We start from the raw sequence: 18,386 nt of genomic DNA, 5'->3' as shown, positions 1-18,386 counted from the left end.
GTGGGGTTCTGGGGGCAGCAACCCTGCACCCCTCTGGGCTCCTCCCCTGCCTCCGGTCAGCACGGCTTCTTAGGGGTGGGGCAGAATTAGCAAAAAAAAAAAATCCCCAAACAACAAATAGATCATCACCAACAAAAGCACTCTAGCCTCTATCTCCTCAAACAAAGAAAAACAGAAAAAGACCCTGTATAAGCTTATATTTTTATAAAGCCAAACAGGGCCCGCCATGTTGATGAGCCAGAGGTTCAGGCTGTAGAATTGGTTCTAGTGCCTGTCAGGGAAGAACGTGTCACCTGCTGCAAGCAGGGAGCCCTGGCACTGCCGGCTGGCTCTTGGGGGGCAGCGATCCTGCCCTCAGCATCGGGGATGGAGGTCCGGGGCAGGGAAAGGGTGCTCTCGGGCCGCGAACATGACTTTGGACTTTGCTTGGCCTGTCATGAGGATCGGGTCGTCCTCACCTTCAGAAGGTGACTCCACAGGATGTGGAGGGTATGTTGGGGGGGTAGAGGGTTTTGGTAGGGGTCAAAGGTAAGCAAAGGGCACTGAGAAAGTAGGAGGCTCTGTAATGAAGGATCACAGGACGTGGCCTTACTTAGCGCTGGTTTGGGATAAAGGGTAAAGAGAAAAGGGGGAGAACTGAGCAGGAGCAAAGCAAGAACCCTCCAGAGTTGGGGTTGGGGCTGGAGGATCGTGGGAGGTCAGTAGGGCAGCTTGCAGCCCCAAGGGGCGAAGCTGGGCCACACCTGACCCTCTCCCCAGCCTCTAATGCTGCTCAGTGTTTTCTACCTGCACCCTTTTCAGACTTGAAGTCAGAGCTCCTCCTCCGACGGGTGGGGCCAGGGAGACAACGAGCTCCTGGCCTAGGGCTCAGAGCAGCGCTCCGCGGGAGGAGGGTGTGGCTCTAGGTCCTGGGCCCTGGCTCGGGCTGCACCACCAGGAGTCTGGCTGGAGGGCGGGGACAGCAATCTCGGAAGCCAAGGAAGTCTGCCACAGCTTTGTGGTTGGTGAGCCTAGAGGTCTGGTGTTAAGTCCTCATGCAGAGAGGAGCCGCAGATCCCACGTTGTCTGAGCCCCAAACCTCTCCCAGGGCTGTGCAGCTTGTCCAGCGTGGCGGGCTGGGAAGCCAGGCAGGTGCTGCCCTCCACTGGCTGCCTAGCCTCCGTTCGGCCGGGCCCACAGTTCTTGGCTTCAGGGTGGGGCTGAGGAGCCCAGGCAGTGTGCAGCTCTGCACCCAGCACCTTCCCTCTGGGGATGGTGGGCAGAGGTGGGGCCACGGGGCCTCCCAGGAGCTCCAAGTGACAGGGAGAGCTGGGGCCTGAAGTCCGAGGGGAGCTCCAAGTGACAGGGAGAGCTGGGGCCTGAAGTCCGAGGGGAGCTCCAAGTGACAGGGAGAGCTGGGGCCTGAAGTCCGAGGGGAGGGCAAGTGGGTGTCCGTGAGGAGCACCGAGTAATCTGGCCACTGATGGGGATGCAGAAAGGCCAGAAACAGGATGTGGAGATGCAGGGAGTCCAGAAGGTGCAGGAAGCCCGTAGGAGAGGGGGCCCAGGCCACCCCAGCAACCAGGGCCAGCTCACCCCTCAGGCACCCACTGCCTCTTCCCCCACCTGTTCTGTCAGAGCAGGTCAGCACTGTGCGGGAACCCAGAAGGCCCAGGTGAAATCCAGGGACACCCGCAGGGGAACCAGGCCAGGGCCAGTGTCCCTCCCAGGGAAAGGCAGTAGGAAGGAGGGGCTGAACACCAGTCCCCCAGGAGCCTGGCACTTGGAAATCCAGGGAATCAGAGCAGAAAATCTACCCATGCAGGGCAGCCTGAGAGCTTAAATGGGCGAGGAAGGAGGGGGTCACAGCGAGGACACACCCCCCTGTGTCTCACTCAGCTGCTTCAGAGAGTGGGGGGTGGAGGGGAGAAAAAAAACACACCTCTTTTTATATGATGTTTCATATTTAATTCGGTCATAACTTCACAAATACATACGTATTTTGTACCTAATGGCCTCCTTGTGTCATTTGGTATTTCCAACAACCCTTCAAAGCTGGGACCTTCCCCTGGAGGGAGCGTGGAAGGATTCCCTTAAAACGTGTCATACGTGCCCTGGGTGTAAGTCAATCAAGAAGGCAACGTCGTGCTCCCAGGGGGGGTTCTCCCTGGTGAAATACAGAGACAGGTGAGTATGAATGCATGTGACACAGTTGGGTGCTCGAGGAGGTCCTCTGAGAAAGGGCCAGGTGACAAACCTGGCTAATGCACTCCCATCCGCACATGAAGAGGCAGGGCAAGGCCTCCAGCCAGGAGGGGGCAGCAGAGGCAGGAAGCACCAGGGCTACCAGGGTCCCCCCCTCCTAAAAACTCCAGTGAACAACATACCCTGAAAGAGACTAAAAGTTCAGGCATTCCCAGTTTGGCCCAAGCCACAGGAGCCCTGGGCAATGAGCACCGCATGATCTCAACCTGTCGTGATAAGAAGACTGTGCAGGGGCTTTAAGGTGGAAGAGCTGGAGTAGTTACCAAGGATTAAAAAAACAAAATTAGGGGATCTGAACAGACATTTTTCCAAGGAAGACAGCCAGATGGCCAAGAGACACATGAAAAGATGCTCCACATCACTAATCACCAGGGAAATGCAAATCAAAGATACAGTGAGATAGCACCTCACACCTGTCAGGAAGACAAGAAGTAACAAGTGTTGGTGAGGATCTGGAGAAAAGGGACCCCTCCTAAACTGTGGGTGGGAATGTTAGTTGGTGCAGCCACTGTGGGAAGCAGTGTGGAGGTTCCCCAAAAAACAACAAACAGAAATACCATACAACCCAGTAATTCCACTTCTAGGAATTTACCCCAAGGAAACAAAATCCCTGATTCAAAAAGATACATGCACCACTATGTTTACTGCCACATTATTATAATAGCCAAGATATGGAAGCAACCAAAGTGTCCATCAATAGATGAATGGATAAAGGTGTGGATATACATGGAATATTATTCAGCTATGAATAAGAAAGAAGTCTTGCCATTTGCAACACGGACGGGCCCAGAGGGTTTTACCCAGTCCAAGCTCGTGCCGCTTGCTGCACAACAAGCCAGTAAGTCTGAAGACAGGTTTTGGGGCAAAAGGAAAATGACAAGAAAGTTGGAAAGCCAGCAGACTGAGATGATGGGCTAATGTCCTAAAGCACCGTTGTAACCCGGGATTGATTTCTACCTTCTTGTACATAGGGAAGGGGGAGCACATAGGGTTGAGGTCAGGAAGTGATGATCAACTTCAGACATCTGGACGTCAGCAAGGGTCTGAGGGCTGTGAAACTCCCTGTCCTTGGTTAGCTGACTTGTCATTTTGCTGACATGGGTCTGGCCATGATGTTCTTGTAAGTCCTTAACACACCAGTCATTATTTCTGTACATACTTATTTATCTCCTTGGGGGAGGTGAGTTTCTGGTAAGGGGCAGGTTGCGTCAATCTTAAGTCCTGAGTAAGATTCCTTCTGATGATTGACAGGCAGCAGGTTTTTGACCCAAGAAGAAGTGGCAGAGGAGGCAGAGAGAACATGGAGGCAGAGATGCCGGCTTTTTCACTCGGTTACAAGGGTACTATGCTCAGTGAAATAATCCAGGCACAGAAAGACAAATACCGTATGATCTCGCTTACATGTGGAATAAAAAAACAAAACGCAACAAAATGAACAAAACAGCAAAAGACTCACAGGCACTGAGAAGTGACTTTTGGTTGCCATGGGGGAGGGGCTGGGTGGCTGGGTGAAATAGGTGAAGAGGATCAAGAGGCACAACATTTCAGTCATAAAATAGTCACAGGGATGAAAGTACAGCACAGAGAATATAGTTACTAGTTCTGTAACATCGTTCTGTGTTGACAGGTAGTGACTACACTAGTGGGGGTGAGCATTTAATAGTGTACCTAACTGCTGAATCAATGTGTTGGTACACTTGAAACCAATGTAGTATTGTATATCAACTATACTTCAGTAAAAAATTCAATAAATAAAATGAATTTTGAAAAATAATAAAACAAAGCAATAAAAGGACAAAACCCCCAACATATCTGGCCATTTTAGGTCAATTCTCACAGTATTTAGGAACTGGTGTTTTTGTAGAGGTCATTTATGCAAAAAGTAGATGCTTACAGAGGGACTAAAATTCTTAAATAGCCAGTATGAATCCAAAAAGGCAATTCTGGGACTCAGATTCTAGACCAGTGAGAGAGCCCATCCTGTGCTAGGCTCCTAAACGCCACAGCCCATAAGCACCGAATGTCACCTCCCCTCCCTGAGACCAGGGCAGATGCCAGGAGCACAGTCCTGTCCTCTTGCTCCTCAGCCCACATGGCGCTGAAGGTTTGCTCACACGACCAGAAACGGCATATGGCACAGAACCTGTGCTGCCTCCCATCTAAGCCACCTCCCACCCTGCTCACCCATGTCCAGGGGTGAGGGGCCCATGCATGGCTACCTAGTTCAGCAACACCCAACACATGGGGCTGCCTGGGGATATTACAGTCTCCTCACTCTCTGTTCACTTGTAAATAAGATAGGTACCATTTATATGGATGTGCAATACTTATGTAAATACTCAAACACTTACAGATACAGCATGCTGAGAAGAGTGGCCCCTGTAGCAGCTGCCAGTCATAGAAAGGGGGTCAAAATGTGTGTGAGGGAGACCCGGGGCCCGCCCAGGCCGCCCCACGGAGCTAAGTGTTTTCCTTCTTCTGCTTTTGTATTTCTTCTTGGTTTTGCAAGCTCTTCCCCAGGATTACCATGTAAACAACCTAGGAAGTACATTTCCAATGTTTTCTTCATGCCTTTACAAGTACACATAAAAATACAAAAGAATGTGCATAACGGACATTATTTTTACTAACAAATTTTACATCACAGTGGTTCAACAGTCCCCGACCCCCTTGGTAACCTCTAGTCCCTTCTCAGTGCCTGTGAATCTAATGCTTTTTTTTAATACTTTGAAATAAAACTTATTTAATGATATAAAAATATGGTATTAAATGTCTTTTTAAGAAGTAACTTCACAAGTCTTCTGACTTCATAATTGAAAAATAAATGAAACTGCTCTGTGCCTCCCACACTGAGACTGCCCGTCTGCCGCTTCCCAACACGGAGGTCCCCCAGTGCCACTCCGCCAGACTCGAGTCCAGTCTGCTTTTAAAGCCAGAGACAAGAAACTGTTCAGATACTTTTTCCTTCAGTTGCTTCCCTGAGGAGGAACATCAGCCTTTTGAGAGAAAACGGAGTATTTATAATCTAAAGCGTCTCTCTGTTGACTTTGAAAGAAAGCTTTTCTTTCACCTAACTTCGCTTACTTGAATTGAAAGCTTTAGTCCACAAAATACATTTAGAGCTAGGTGTTGTGAGCATGCAGGAGAAAATAAGACTGAAATGAAATAAAGGCTAGAATGAAAAGCTGACGGACAGTCAGTGTTCTAAGGGCACCCGCGATCCCAGGCAGATACCCCTCGAGGTCCCCTGAGAGGAGCGCCAGTGCCCAGGCCCAGCCCTCACTCTGTCCTACCAGCTCTTAGAAGAAGCATCTGGCAACTACAATAGTCAAGTCTTCACAGTGCTGGTCCTTATTTTTTCCTGAGCTTTTGTCTTGTGAATGTGAATCACTAAGAACACATGCATTTCCCAAGATTCCAAAGACAAATAAGGCAAAAAAAATCATCTCTGGAGCTCGCTTGGGTTCGTGTCTGAGCTCTGCGGAGAACGCAGGAGGGTAAAGCAGAAGCAGGCACCGCCTCTCCAGCAGTGAGTCCAACTGGCTTCTATGTTTCCCTCCTAACCTTCTAGCTTCCCATTTACCTACAAATCTGGGGGTTTAATCTGCTGGGTCCCTTGGCAAGAAGGTCAGAAGTCGTCGTCACTCTCATCCAGGGGCTCAGGTCTCCGGACCCCGCGGCTGGCTGCAGGTGGGGAGGCAGCAATGCTCTCATCTTCCAAGTTGTCATCCTCCTCTTCGCCATCTTCCATGTCGATCTCACTGTCCTCCGAGTCCTCGTCATCCGGGTCTCCCCCCTGCATTGTGCCCACGATGCGTTTGCTGGGAGGACCTCCATGGCCATCTGCGGCTCGGACAGCCGTCTCTCTTCCAATTCGCTGTCAGATTCATAATCCTCCTGGGTGTCAATGTCAGAGTCATGATTGCTTCTGCTCTTGAGCAGTGGGTTTTCTTCTTCCTTTAGCTTGTTCTGCATCAGACGTGGAGTACTTTCGGCTTCCTTAAACCTCTCCTGTGATGACCCTCCAGTTGTTCCAAAGAAGCCAGGTTTCGGTATTTCTCCAGATAAATGTCGTATTGTTTTTGCAATTCCTCCTCAATCTTCTCACACTCATCCGTAAAGGCTGGCCTGACACTCTGCAGAGTCTGGAGTCGCTTCCAATTTCTTTCCAGTTCTAATTTCCTCTTTTCAGTTTTCGCTTCAAAATTAGCTTCATCAGACGCCATGTTATTGGGCAGGTCTTTAGTCTTCTGAACCCGTACCTGGGTGAAAGGGAGCTGCTGAGCCGAGGTTCCACCACATCTATGTCTAATCTAATGCTTTTAATTTACAGTATCACATAATAGGTGCAATAATTACAAATATCTCAAAACAATAAATATAGCACAAATAATAAATATTGTGATGGAGTTACCTCCATCAAAAAAAAAAAACAAGAACTGAAAAGACGGTGCTTCTAGAACACTCAGAGCACTGCCGAGCTGGCCCCGTCTTCATAGACGTACTCTTGAGAGTGCAGCAAGTACTCCTGAATCTTTTCCTTTGCATTTCTTTCCCCCAGCTTGTCTAGGGCTGCCAGCAGCATGTTGACTGAGGCAACCTGTCCCATTTTTTTGAGCCAGACCACCAGCATTTCATACAGGGAATCCCTTGGGTCTGCAGCTCTAGCTCGGGCCACATGAATCTCATTGTCCGTAAGGCCCATTAGCCGCATGAGCTGGTTCCAGGAGTGAAACGGCACAACTTCCGCAAAGTAATCGAAGAGCAGGCGCAGGTCTAGGTGGGGAGAGAGCCAGAAACAGGCAGGTGAGCGGGTTGCAGTTTAGATCCAGCAGATGGACCCGAGGGTGGGAGACAGCGGGCGCTCCCTGCTGGTGAATTTGCACCAGCTCTGAATCCCCTTCCCGATTCCCCTCGGCGAACAGGAGGGCCACCCGTGTGGGTCTCACTAGCGCTCAAGGCTGCGAAGAGTCAAGGTCAACAGAGAATCCTGCCCTAAGGCAAGATGTGATGTGCTCTAAGCACATCTGGGAGGGAGGTGGAGGTAATGGAGAGGGAAAGAATCTGTGATAGGCACCAGAGGGTGGACAGTCAAGGGGGCCACAGGCCGTCACAGCGGGGAAGCTGCACTTGTGGGCAGGGCTGGTGGCTCGCCTGCTCTGTGGACAGAACGGGGCAGCAGGCAGCAAGGCCTCTGGCCTCACACCCAGCTCGGCCTCCTCCCAGACTGAGGAAGACCGACTGTGAGAAGGAGCGAGCGCCACCCCCGCATGGACTGCTGGGCCCGAAATGGGGTGTGAAACGCACTGCCCTCTGCAGTCCACAGATGGGTAAGGCGAGCGCCCAAGACGAGGCTGTGTTTCCTAATAATGCACTGGGAAAAAGGAAAAGAAACAACTGATACTATTTTTAATAATGAAATATGTATTATTATTTTATAGTTTATACATTTTATGCATATAATTATATATTTTAATGAAATACTTTTATATTATTTTAATAAAGAATATTCATTTAATAATGAATGTATTCCAAGCTCAGTATATTCTAAGTAGTTTCCAATGCATTCCAAAAATTTTCGTCTCAACATGTAATCAATATACAAAAAATTATTAGTGAGCTATATTACATTCCTTTTCTCTACCAGTTCTTTGAAATACCGTATCCACTTTATACCACAGCTCATCAAATGTGGCCCAGCCATAGGTCAGGTGGTCAGTTGCCTCCTGGGGCCAGCGGGTGGCCTCCTGGACAGCACACCCCCTTAGGTGCTTTCAGTGGACCTGGGTCCAGAACCAGGGAGGAGGGCAGGTGCGGGAGGAGGGGAGGGCAGGGAGGGGTTAGGGGGTGCAGTTAGGGGTACAGGCACAAGGAGGTGTATAGGGACCAGCTGGCCCAGTGACAGTCAGCACAGGCCCTGGCTCTGTACCTCGCTAAAAGCTAGGGGACAGCCTTCAGGACAACCGTTCCTCCTCCCTTAACTCCTGCTCCCCAGTCCCCTCACAACACTCACTTTCAATAGCATCTGCTTTGCTGGCTGGAACCAACTGCCGGCTTCTCACCTGAGACTCTTCAGTTCCTGGGGGTTCCTGTAAAATACAGTGGGGGGTGCCCTTGGTGTGAGTCAGGAGTCCTGGATTCCAGAACTTGGCCTGACAGCAGCCAGCTGTGTGGCCTGGGGCTGCAGCCTCCCCTCCCGGGTCTCTGTGGAGATGGAGATGGACCCAGCTCCAGGCTGAGGCCTGTGTACTCATGGAGGCCCCCATTTCTGCAGTCCCGCTGCATCTGGCAGAAAGACAGATATAAGCAGGATGAGAAGCGGGTGGGGCCCACCAAGAACTCAGGGGGCCAATCAGATAAAGCCAGAGAGCCAGAAAGGACTCACAGAGTTAATGCCCTTTGCGATGTGAGTTCATCCCACATGCGCTAAATCTGGGCTGACCTTGAGACTTGCTCTAGCTAATGCAGGTGGGATAGGGCAGACATGGGACAAGCATCATGATCAATTTTCCTAAAAGTGCCATAATATGAATGCATAATAAGAACAGGAAGGCCTTATCTTAAGGCTAAGATTCCATTTTAAAAGAAAATTGGGAAGTTAGATTCCTGGCATATTCTTTGGTAATCAGGCAACAACCTATCTTAAGGCAAGGCTGATATGCTCCCAGTGCTTGGGGGTGGCCACTATGTTGGAAAACAACAAGTTTATCCTGCAGAATTATGTACAGGACTGACTATAGATAACGACATATTGTTTTTCACTGGAGACAGACATCATGAGACCGCATGACAAGCCTATGCTCCCCCATTCATTTATCTTCATCCCATTCTTGAAAGCCTTAAAAGGAAGAATCCTAAGCCCTTAAATGTACCTCCTCTCTGAGGTTGCCTGCGCTCCTCTTGGAGTGTATATTTTTAGAAGACTTCTTACTGCTCAACTTACTACATTTTGTCTCTGTGCTCTTCCGGTGGTGTCTTTGTCAATGCTATTTCATTTTCCTTTCCAGACTTTAAGCACAAGTCTTCCCTCCTTCTATCCTAGTTCAGACAGACAGGGAGAAGCTACTGAGAACTCTGATTTGAGCTTGCAAGTTCCTGTCAGTGAGCTTCCCCTTCCTCTGCTTTATTCCAGTAAACCTGCCTTTGTCTACCTTGATGCTGGCCTGCTCTTCCCTTGGAGTGTATTCAAATAGAACTTTCATTCTGCTTCACTGCTGTGCCTCTGCCCTTCAGTTCTTTGCTGCGGCGGGGACGAGAGCCGAGGAGAGCAAACTCAACCCCCCGATACCACTAACTGCTTAGGTCTCTGCTCCAACTTTAACAACTGCATTCACCTCAGTAATCAGCACCCAGTTGAGACATGGAACCTGCCAGCCCACACAGTTCCCCTTTGTCCCTTGCAGTCCATTCTCATCCACCTCGCAGGACGTGGTCATGCACTCCCAGGCCTTAGGTGACTCAAATGAAGAATTACATATGAAGGTGCTTTAAGTAAGCATTTATTCCATGAATGGGAAGGTGCCTCGTTCAATAATAATGCACCATATCAATAGTCTCAGTAAGTGAAGAAAGCCTCTGATAGTCTCCATGGACGCTGAGAAAGCATCTGGCAAATCTAAATACCAATTCTGTGGCTTAAAAAAGACGAACAAGGCTGCATCCATAATGATGAGAAATCCCATAGGAAAGAAGAGGCATGTCATTCCCAAAGGGGACATATGGGACGCCTTTGCAGTGAGATCAAACGCCTGTCTTCCCTAAGCATCTCTGAACACTGCCCTGTGGGTTCTGGGCTCTGCGGCAAGATGTGGAATAAAACCAGGGCAGGGTGAGTGGAAAGGGGCAGGAACGATAATCTTTATTTTAAATATGACTGTATATGTTAAAAGCCCTAACATTTAAACTACAATGTTTGAAAATGAATGTGTATGTCTTAATGAATGTTAAAAAACACAGTAGTAACAATATATTAGGAAATGGAATTTTGAGAGGATCCAACCCGATAAGGGTAACTAACATGTAAGATACAAAGAAACTGCTTTGACAAGAAATAGGAATAATTTATCTGAAGAAAAGCACAAATTTTAATTGAATCATAAAAAACCCTTGACTTGAAATGCTATCTTCCTTGATAAGAAAAATATTGAATTCGTCTTTGATTAATTCATAAATATAAGGTAATATAAAAAAATTCAAAAGGTTTTTTTTTGGGGGGTGAAGGGAATCTTATAAAACAATTCCAAATTTTATCTGAGTAAAAATAACAAATTTTCAAAAGTAAGGAGGAAGCTTTTGCTCTCTCAGATATTAAAACATACTAGGTTTCGTTTGTGACGGTATTGCTTATAGATGGCACATGCATAAATACTTGAGCAAAGAATCACAAAAATTGATCTCTGTAGTTTCCTGATATGCAAAGAGTCAGGGGGCGGGAGGAAGTGCTGGGGGCTTGCCCTGCTCACTGAGAACCTTCCTGTACTATGTAAAATTTCCCCTGTAGATGGGCACTAAGTGCTTTGAAAAAAATGTGAAAAGTGATTCGTCAGGATGCAGGGATTATTGGCCTATTTTTTTGTTGGTTTCCTTTTATATATACTCTCTTTCTTTAAAAAGGGTGTAGTGCAGAGACAGGAAAGGAACAGTTAGGGACACTCTAGATAGAAAGAGGCCATAGGCCACCTGAACACTTCACCTGTGATAAAGGAGGGGCCAAAAACATAGAAAAAGGAAGATTCAGTTGCTAAGTGGGGTTGGAGGAAGGAGAGAGGCACCCAGAAATCAGGGAGCACCTCACATCATTTCATAGCTCAGATTTAGACTTGCTGCTGCTATATGCTAAAAATCATCATGAAATAAAAAAAAACTCTGTGAGCAGTTAGACAACGCCATCTTATGCTGGAGGGAATGAAGTTCTAAGCTTACGAGGAATGAAAAATTAAATGTTTCTGCAAACTTACTACTGTCATATCAAAATTGATGAATTAATATGAACCAAAGAACTCTGTGTGTGTACAGTAAAAAAGCACTTGAACATATTGGCCCAAAAATTCTATTTCTTCTAAGATGACACAAATACGACGATCAGGTATCTGGACTAAGATTTACTTTCTTACTGTTCAATGTAGTAATAATTTTGTAATAAATTTGATGGATAATCCTACTATTATGTGGAATGGCTTACTGAAGTATTTTATAACTACACGCAGGACTATCATGGAGACCCCATTCACTCAATGAACACAAGTGTGCCCACTCTGTGCCTGCCTGTTCCTGGGCTTTGAGGATACAGGGAGAACTGGGCAGATGACAAAAAGCATCATGTGCCTTCGAGTTGTACAGTCGCCATGTCAGGGTGACGGGCTCTCCCCCCACACAGCTCCCACCCCTCAGGTCCTTTTCCCCTCCATCACCACTTCCTGATGGGATAGGACACCTGACCAGCCCTGGTCTTCCAAGCAGAAGGGCCAGGGTCCCACGCGGCCTGTCCACTCACCAGGAGATGCTCTGCCTTCACCAGGGGCTCTACAATGACTCCGGTCTGCTCCTGCTCAGTGACCACGGAGGACTGTGATTCTCTGTTGCTCAGGATATGATTGTGCGCATTGTCCACAACCCCAGGCCCTCTCAGGGAACGCAAGCACCTCAAAAAGACCTCGGGAAGGCAAAGAGCTAACTCAGGAGTGCACCCTCGGGGCTGGCTGCAGAGTCTTGGGGCCCTGGTAGGTTCTGCCACGCCACACCCGCCAGGCTGTCCCTCAGGCTCAGCACAGCCAGGACTCTGCTGCTGGCACCAGCATCACAGTGCTGTGCTAAGGGGGCTCAGCAAGCTGCCTGACCCCCATACCCTAGGGTGCAGGGCTGTGGGGAAAGGGGGTCTCCCCAGCAGCAGGAGGGAGAGGGATCAGACTCCCAGCCCCAGCCCACTGCCCTCCATGGCCAGCCCAGGTCCCATAAGAGAGCTGGGGCAGCAGGACAGGACAAATTGGGCCCACGCCCACCCAGGCCTTGGTGTAGGTGGGAAGCAGTTGATGGGGGCCTGACGTCAGCAGGTCCTGAGAAACCAACTCACTCTGTCCGTGCACTTGGGGTCCACTCCACAATCTAGAATGAAAGGGGCATCCACCTTAGCACCTGTCTGGAGGGCCTGCCTCCCCAGGATGCTCGGGGGCAGGGGGAGGGGCAGCCTGGTGACAGGGTGGTGGCCGTTCCAACTCTGGGGCACCCTCGGGGAGGAGCAAGAGAAGGGGAAATGAGGTAAAAGTAAACACACATGGAATCTGCTGGGTTCTGCTCTGAGCAAAGCTGCGTAAGTGCTCTGACCCTCTCCTCCTGACTCTTGTCACCCAACTGAGGTGCAAATAGCCTTTCTGTCCCAACTGGGGCCCTGAAGAGTTGAAGAGCTGGCCTACCCACCCAGGCAGAGGCCACCATCAGCCTGCAGACAGAGGGACTGGTGTGATCCAGGCCTGGGGAGGTGGGAGATGGAGGGTGATCATGGGGAACAAGACTGAGAAGATTTGGGAGCCCGAGGGGAGGACCCTGCCCTCTGGAGAAACAAAGCAGGGGGTGAAGTGGAGGCAGAGGGTGCTGGTGCCTCCCCCGTCCTTCCCCAGCCTCACCTGGAAGGATGTGCTTCCAGCAAAGAAATGCCATCAGTGGCACCACCAGCAGCAGACAGCAGCCAACGGCCACAGGCCAGACAAGGCCACCAGCACCTTGTGGATGGAGAGGAACAGTGGGCGGCTCTGGGCTGGCGGGCACTGGCTCTCTGGGCACTGGGGCCTCCCAACTGGCCTGGGTACCTGAATTTTGGTGGATGCACTTGAGGTTGCTCCAGGGGGTACAGGGCTTGGCCACAACCATCCCGTCGGAGCAGCTAGGTACAGACACAGGGAGGACGCAGAGGAATCCGTGAGGGAAAGCTGGCTGATGAGGAGAAAGAACAGGCTTCTCCTCCCCGCAGGGCCGGGTCCCCTCTGACTCCTTGTTGGGGGGCAGGAGGGTCTGAGCAGGTGCCCTTCAGCCCCCAAGCCTCGGGCTAAGAGCTCAGAGCAGAGATTCTCTGGAGGCCAACGCTGCCCTTCCCCAGGCCGCAGGGGGAGTCTCACACCAGGTCAAGGGACAGAAGCCCATTTGTGCCCATGGTGAATCTTGTCCTCCAGTCACCCTCTAATACAGGACCCTCCTGTCCTCCCCCTGTTGACTGGCCTACCGATCACAGCCAACGCTGGAGGTCAGAGAAGATCAAGTTCTTGTGGCCCCCTAAGTCCCACAACAGGGAAAACACAGAGCCTTGAGGGAACGGGGTGGGGGAGGGCCCACGGAGCTGGCTCAGGGCTCTACGGGAACAGCAGGGGCTACAGGCTCCGTCTCGGAGGGATGCGCGTGGGCAGGGGCACTGCTGTGTTCATGGGCCTCTGCCTATGCAAACAAATAGTACAAATTACATGCGATGACTGAACTGTTATAAAGATGAATATAAATCTGGCTGTATTCTACTCAGTTTTTTCCTTTACTTTTCAGAAGTAACTAAAGCTTTTCTTGGGCCACTCACAGTACCACAGGCCCTAATTAATGGCCCCTGGCCAAGGGAAGTGCCAAAGAGGTGTGGAAGGGGACACCCTGATGGACAAGGGGGGCCCTGCAGGCTCAGAAGACGCCACAGGGAAGCCCAGAAGCGGTGGCAGGCCGCCGGGAAGCAGACCGAGGACCATGCAGGCTGGGAGCCCCCCAATCCCCGTGCCTCACCTTACGCTGCACACCTCACACACCTCCGGGGAATCGTTTCTGCGGAAAGTGCCGGGTTTGCACCAACATTTCCTGTCTACCGTCCTGTTGCATGGACTTATCTCTTGTTCATCTGAAGACAAAAGATAATGTTTTCAGAGTTTCCCTCATCACCCAAACCCCAACCCTTCAGCTCCACTCAGTTTACCAAGTAATTTTGGGGTCCATTTTCTGCAGCAACACACAGGCGGCACACAAGGAGAGCCACCATTCACCTGTCATTAACTGAGGTGTATATGAAGGACCATGATTCATTATTTATGACATCAGGGTCAGAAGGTAGCATCTATTAGCTCACAGGGTCCGGGGGGATAGCAAGGTTATTTGAGAGACCCTGCATGGAAAGGAACCCTTGGGTGACTTGCCCAAAGCTGGCCCTGCTGGGGAGGTTGAGGGGCCTGATGCTGTGAAGGCTGAGAGAGCCCAGGCACCCCCCGGGAGCACAGAGCACAGGGCTAAGAGGGGCCTGGCCACAACCAGACCCAGGTCACAGCTCAGACCAGGCTCTTTCCCACGTGGCCACGCCTCTTCTCTGCTGTAACTATACAGCCCCCATTGAGGGACAGCTATTACCTTACTCCTTACTGATGTTTTGAAAGGTTTCCATGCAAGGTGAATGCATTATAAAAATGATTTGTTTGTATTTTATCTTACTGACCTAAGACAGAATCCTGTAATAGAGTATGATGAAGACCAAGTCAGTCTGGAACCCACGTTTCAGATTCCACATTGGCTATGATTACCACGTGATCATCCCCCTGTATCCACTCTGGGCTTGGGGTCCATGGATTCCATACCTGATTTACAGGGGGTGCAGGGGATACAGGAAAGGAGGCTGTTCAAATGACTGGTGTAATCCACTCCATTTGTGCATTCACGACAATCTCCATTTCCATCTGCATAAGATCCTGGGAGGAGAGAGGAAAGCTGGTGCCTGACTTGCCTCGGGGTTCCCAGAGGCAGGCGGGGTGGCTGGGCATCTCTTCTTTTGGCCATTGGTGGAATCCAGATAGGGACTCTCCTGACCTGCCCTTAGTTTTGTCCCCAGCTCTGCATCTACCACATACTCTAGACCAGCACTGCCAACAGAAATATACTACAAGCCACACATGAACTTCGAATTCATGGCTGCCATCATAAAAGAGTAAAAAAGAAAAGAGGTCAAATAAATTTAAACAAGGTATTTTAAACCTGAGAGATCCAACACAGGATCATTTCTCCACGTATTCAACATAAAAATACTGAGGTATTTTACTTTAATACTTCACTTGAAAAATGAAACCCACACTCCCTCCACGGTGTCTGGGGTGTGTGATCTGCCCTCGCCTGTCCCTCTGACCCCTTTGCCCTCCACTCCCCAGCTGCCCCCTAGTTTTGCTCAAACAAGCCCAGCCCCTCCCCTGGGGTGATGGTTTCTGGGGGGCACTTTCAGGGCCCCTACCTGGCTCTCTGCATCAAAGTCACCACCCCTGGGAGGCCTCGCCATCCCCATCTCTGTCCCACCCGCCACTCGGCTATCCTCAGGGCTCCTGTCATGCTCGTCCCTCTGTCTGCATGCCATGCCAGGAGAGCTCCAGGAGGCGGGGCCTCATGCACCACCACCACCCCTGCCCCTGGCACAATGGCCCACAGAAGATGATCAGTGAATTCCTATGGCAGAAGAAGCCTGGAACTGCAGAGCTGAGGAGGCTGAGGACATGGAGAGGAGGGTGGGCTCAGTGCTGCAGATGAGTCTTAGAAGGTACCTGCTTCACACAGCGTCTGGGGGAACTGTCTTCCCTGCAGGCCGGCTAATTGCCGGTGAGCTCTGCCCTGCCTGGTGGTCATGGCCGCGTCAGCTAGGGCCTGTGGGGACAGAGCAGGGACAGGCGTGAGAGGCTTCCAGACTCCCCTCCCTCCCTCTCATGCTCCCTCCCGTATTCTCATCACCCCAGCCACCGAAGCACAGAGAGCTGGACCTGCCTTCTAGCTCTGAACTCTTTCTTCTGGGTTCATAGTTGACCTTTTTTGCTAGCAAGTCACTTACAATTTAAAAGTTTTCCGGTATTCCTTTCTCTTCCAATAAAATAAAATACATTTATTCCAGAAAATATGGGCAAGGAAATTTCTTACAAAAATATGAACCACATGTGTGTTAGTCACAGCACCCATTATTTTGCAGGGTTTGTCAGTTCTCCTATTTGGCTGTATGTGTAAATGCTCTTTCCCCCTTGCTCTTTCTTTCTCTGTCTTGCACACGCACACACACACACACCACACATTTTTACAAAGGAGTGTGCTACACTATGTGCACAATCTTTTGAAATCAGGATACGGGCTCACACATTAAGTACTGAACGTCTGGTTTTAACCTGGCGAGCTGTCCCCAAGAGGGGCCTGCCTAACAGTGTTCTGCAACACAAGAGTCACACAGAAGGAGAGGAAACAGCAATAAGGGATTTGGGCCAAAAAATCAGAGTAATCTGAATGGGGTCTGAAGATTAGATATGGGTTGATGGCAATGTTCTGATTTTGAAGGCTGTGTTGTGGTAATGGGAGAATGTCCTCATTTGTAGAAAATATACACTCAAGTATTCAGTCATGGTATTTATCATGTCAGTAGCTAGTTTTCAAATGGTACAGAAAAAAGGTTTCTGTATATTTTTCCAACTTTTCTTTAACATGGGAGTGTTTTAAAGTAGAAATTTAAATTAAGCAAAAAATAAAGTTAAAAACAGCTTATTTGAACGGATTTCAACTGCCTGGGTCTAAATGAGATTAAATGCAGCCTTCTCCCATATAAAAGCCTGTCAAGTACCTGGTGACAGATAAGCTCCTGTGTGTGACCAGGTGGCACCCTGTGCGCGTCCAGGTACTGCTGAGTCCCATGATACTGCTCCCCGTTCGGTCCTGCTCTCACACTCTTTCCCTCAAATATTATTGTGGACATTTGCAAGCATTCAGGACAGTTTAAAGACTTGTACAATTAACTCCCGTATACTTGCTACCTAGATTCTATAACATTCCATTATATCTGCTTTCTCACATATTTCTTTCTCTGACTCTCCCTATGTCCATTCATCAAGCTATCTTATTTTTATGGTGAAATTCAGTTGCAGATCTCAGCACATTTTTCTTAATATTTCAGCATGTGTTCCAGTAACTAGTGTTCAATATTTATAGTTTTTTTTAATGGTAAACTTTATACAGTGAAATGCACGATTCTCAAGAATACCACCCATAGGGTTTTGAAAATCCATACATGTTTATAACCCAAACCCTCTATATAGATCATGGGACATTAGAATTAGCTCAGAAAACTCCCTCCTGCTCCTTCCTAGGTTGTCCTGGTCTGCTCTGTTATTGCAGGGAAATGGCCTTTATCACAGAGAAGTTTCCTTCTGTCCTAAGAAAATGAAAGCTTTCATCATGAGAGGGAGTTAAATGTTGACAAATGCTTTCTCTGCACCGATTAATAGGTCCATATGGCTTTTCACCTTCACACTGTTAATACAGTGAAAAACCCTCTGTATCACACTGATGCCACCTTGATGGACCTGCTGAATCTCTGCAGAGCATGCATTTGGGTGTGGATGGGGGCCGGGAGCCCTCCTGGGTTGCGCCGGGAGTTGGTGTATACCTTGGGACCCTGCTTCCACCTGCACTATCATTGTGTGGGTGGGAACATAATCAATGGTGTTGGCCAGCACATCGATCCTGAAGAAAGTTCCAGCATTTCCCCTGCCAAATGACAAGCACTTTGGTTTTGAAAATTGGATTCCTTCTCTTAGAAGGCAGTTGCCCTTTAAACCTCGTTTTCTTTTCTTTGCCCCAGGGCAGATGAATCTGCATTCCAGTCCCTCAGTGATATCCCTCCCTACTACAGGGCCACAGTGGGGACAGGGTATCCTCCATTACCATGTCTCTGTCTCTCCTGCCATTTTTTTATCCTTTGTGTAGAAGATGTACACTCAGCCCTAAGCTTTTCCTCAGGAGGAATTGCTCTACGTGTAGGTGTAGACTCACTTGTGTAAATTTGTGCAGCCATTATAGAAAACAGTATGAAGTTCTTCAATACTAAAAATAGAACTATCATATGATCCAGCAATTACACTTCTGGGTATTTATCTAAAGAAAATGAAACCACTAACTTGAAAGATATCTGCAGCCCTGTGTTCACTGCAACATTATTTACAATTGCCAAGACATGGAAGCAACCTAAGTGCCCATCAAGGGGTGAACAGACAAAGAAATTGTGGTGTAAGAGGGATATCTAAGATGGTAGCAAAAAAGGAGTCTGATCCTAACTCCTCCCACATACAAAACTACAGGAAAGACACCAGAAAGAGGGCTCATTGAAATGGAGATCAACAATA

General features: G+C 49.1%; 1 protein-coding gene and 2 long non-coding RNA genes across 5 annotated transcripts in view; 1 reads left to right on the top strand and 2 right to left on the bottom strand.

Annotated features, from left to right (window-relative positions):
* Positions 1-18,386, top strand: part of LOC130679620 (uncharacterized) — a 152,588-nt gene that overhangs the window by 119,155 nt on the left and 15,047 nt on the right. The gene's annotated exons all lie outside the window — the stretch shown is intronic.
* Positions 1,935-5,828, bottom strand: LOC130679628 (uncharacterized). Its single transcript, XR_008992668.1, has 2 exons — positions 5,459-5,828; positions 1,935-5,416 (listed from the first exon to the last, which is right to left on the bottom strand). It is a non-coding gene; the product is annotated as an uncharacterized LOC130679628 (long non-coding RNA).
* The window catches only part of LOC118914272 (tumor necrosis factor receptor superfamily member 10A), a 38,653-nt gene continuing 26,305 nt past the window's right edge, over positions 6,039-18,386 (bottom strand). Inside the window, exons 2-11 of one of the 3 annotated variants that reach the window (XM_057488428.1) lie at positions 15,777-15,876; positions 14,829-14,939; positions 13,993-14,104; positions 13,047-13,120; positions 12,864-12,959; positions 12,314-12,345; positions 11,738-11,896; positions 8,258-8,333; positions 6,750-7,020; positions 6,039-6,506 (exon numbers count right to left, since the gene is read on the bottom strand). In XM_057488428.1, coding sequence (XP_057344411.1) covers positions 6,419-6,506; positions 6,750-7,020; positions 8,258-8,333; positions 11,738-11,896; positions 12,314-12,345; positions 12,864-12,959; positions 13,047-13,120; positions 13,993-14,104; positions 14,829-14,939; positions 15,777-15,876 — 1,119 coding nt within the window. In that variant the 3' untranslated portion in view covers positions 6,039-6,418. The other 2 variants (XM_057488379.1, XM_057488403.1) reach the window with 2 other exon arrangements.

Source organism: Manis pentadactyla, chromosome 1, assembly GCF_030020395.1.
Source record: "Manis pentadactyla isolate mManPen7 chromosome 1, mManPen7.hap1, whole genome shotgun sequence".
NCBI classification, from domain to species: Eukaryota; Metazoa; Chordata; class Mammalia; order Pholidota; family Manidae; genus Manis; species Manis pentadactyla.
The sequence above is the reverse complement of the archived record's forward strand: the minus strand, read 5'-3'. Positions and strand labels throughout refer to the sequence as shown.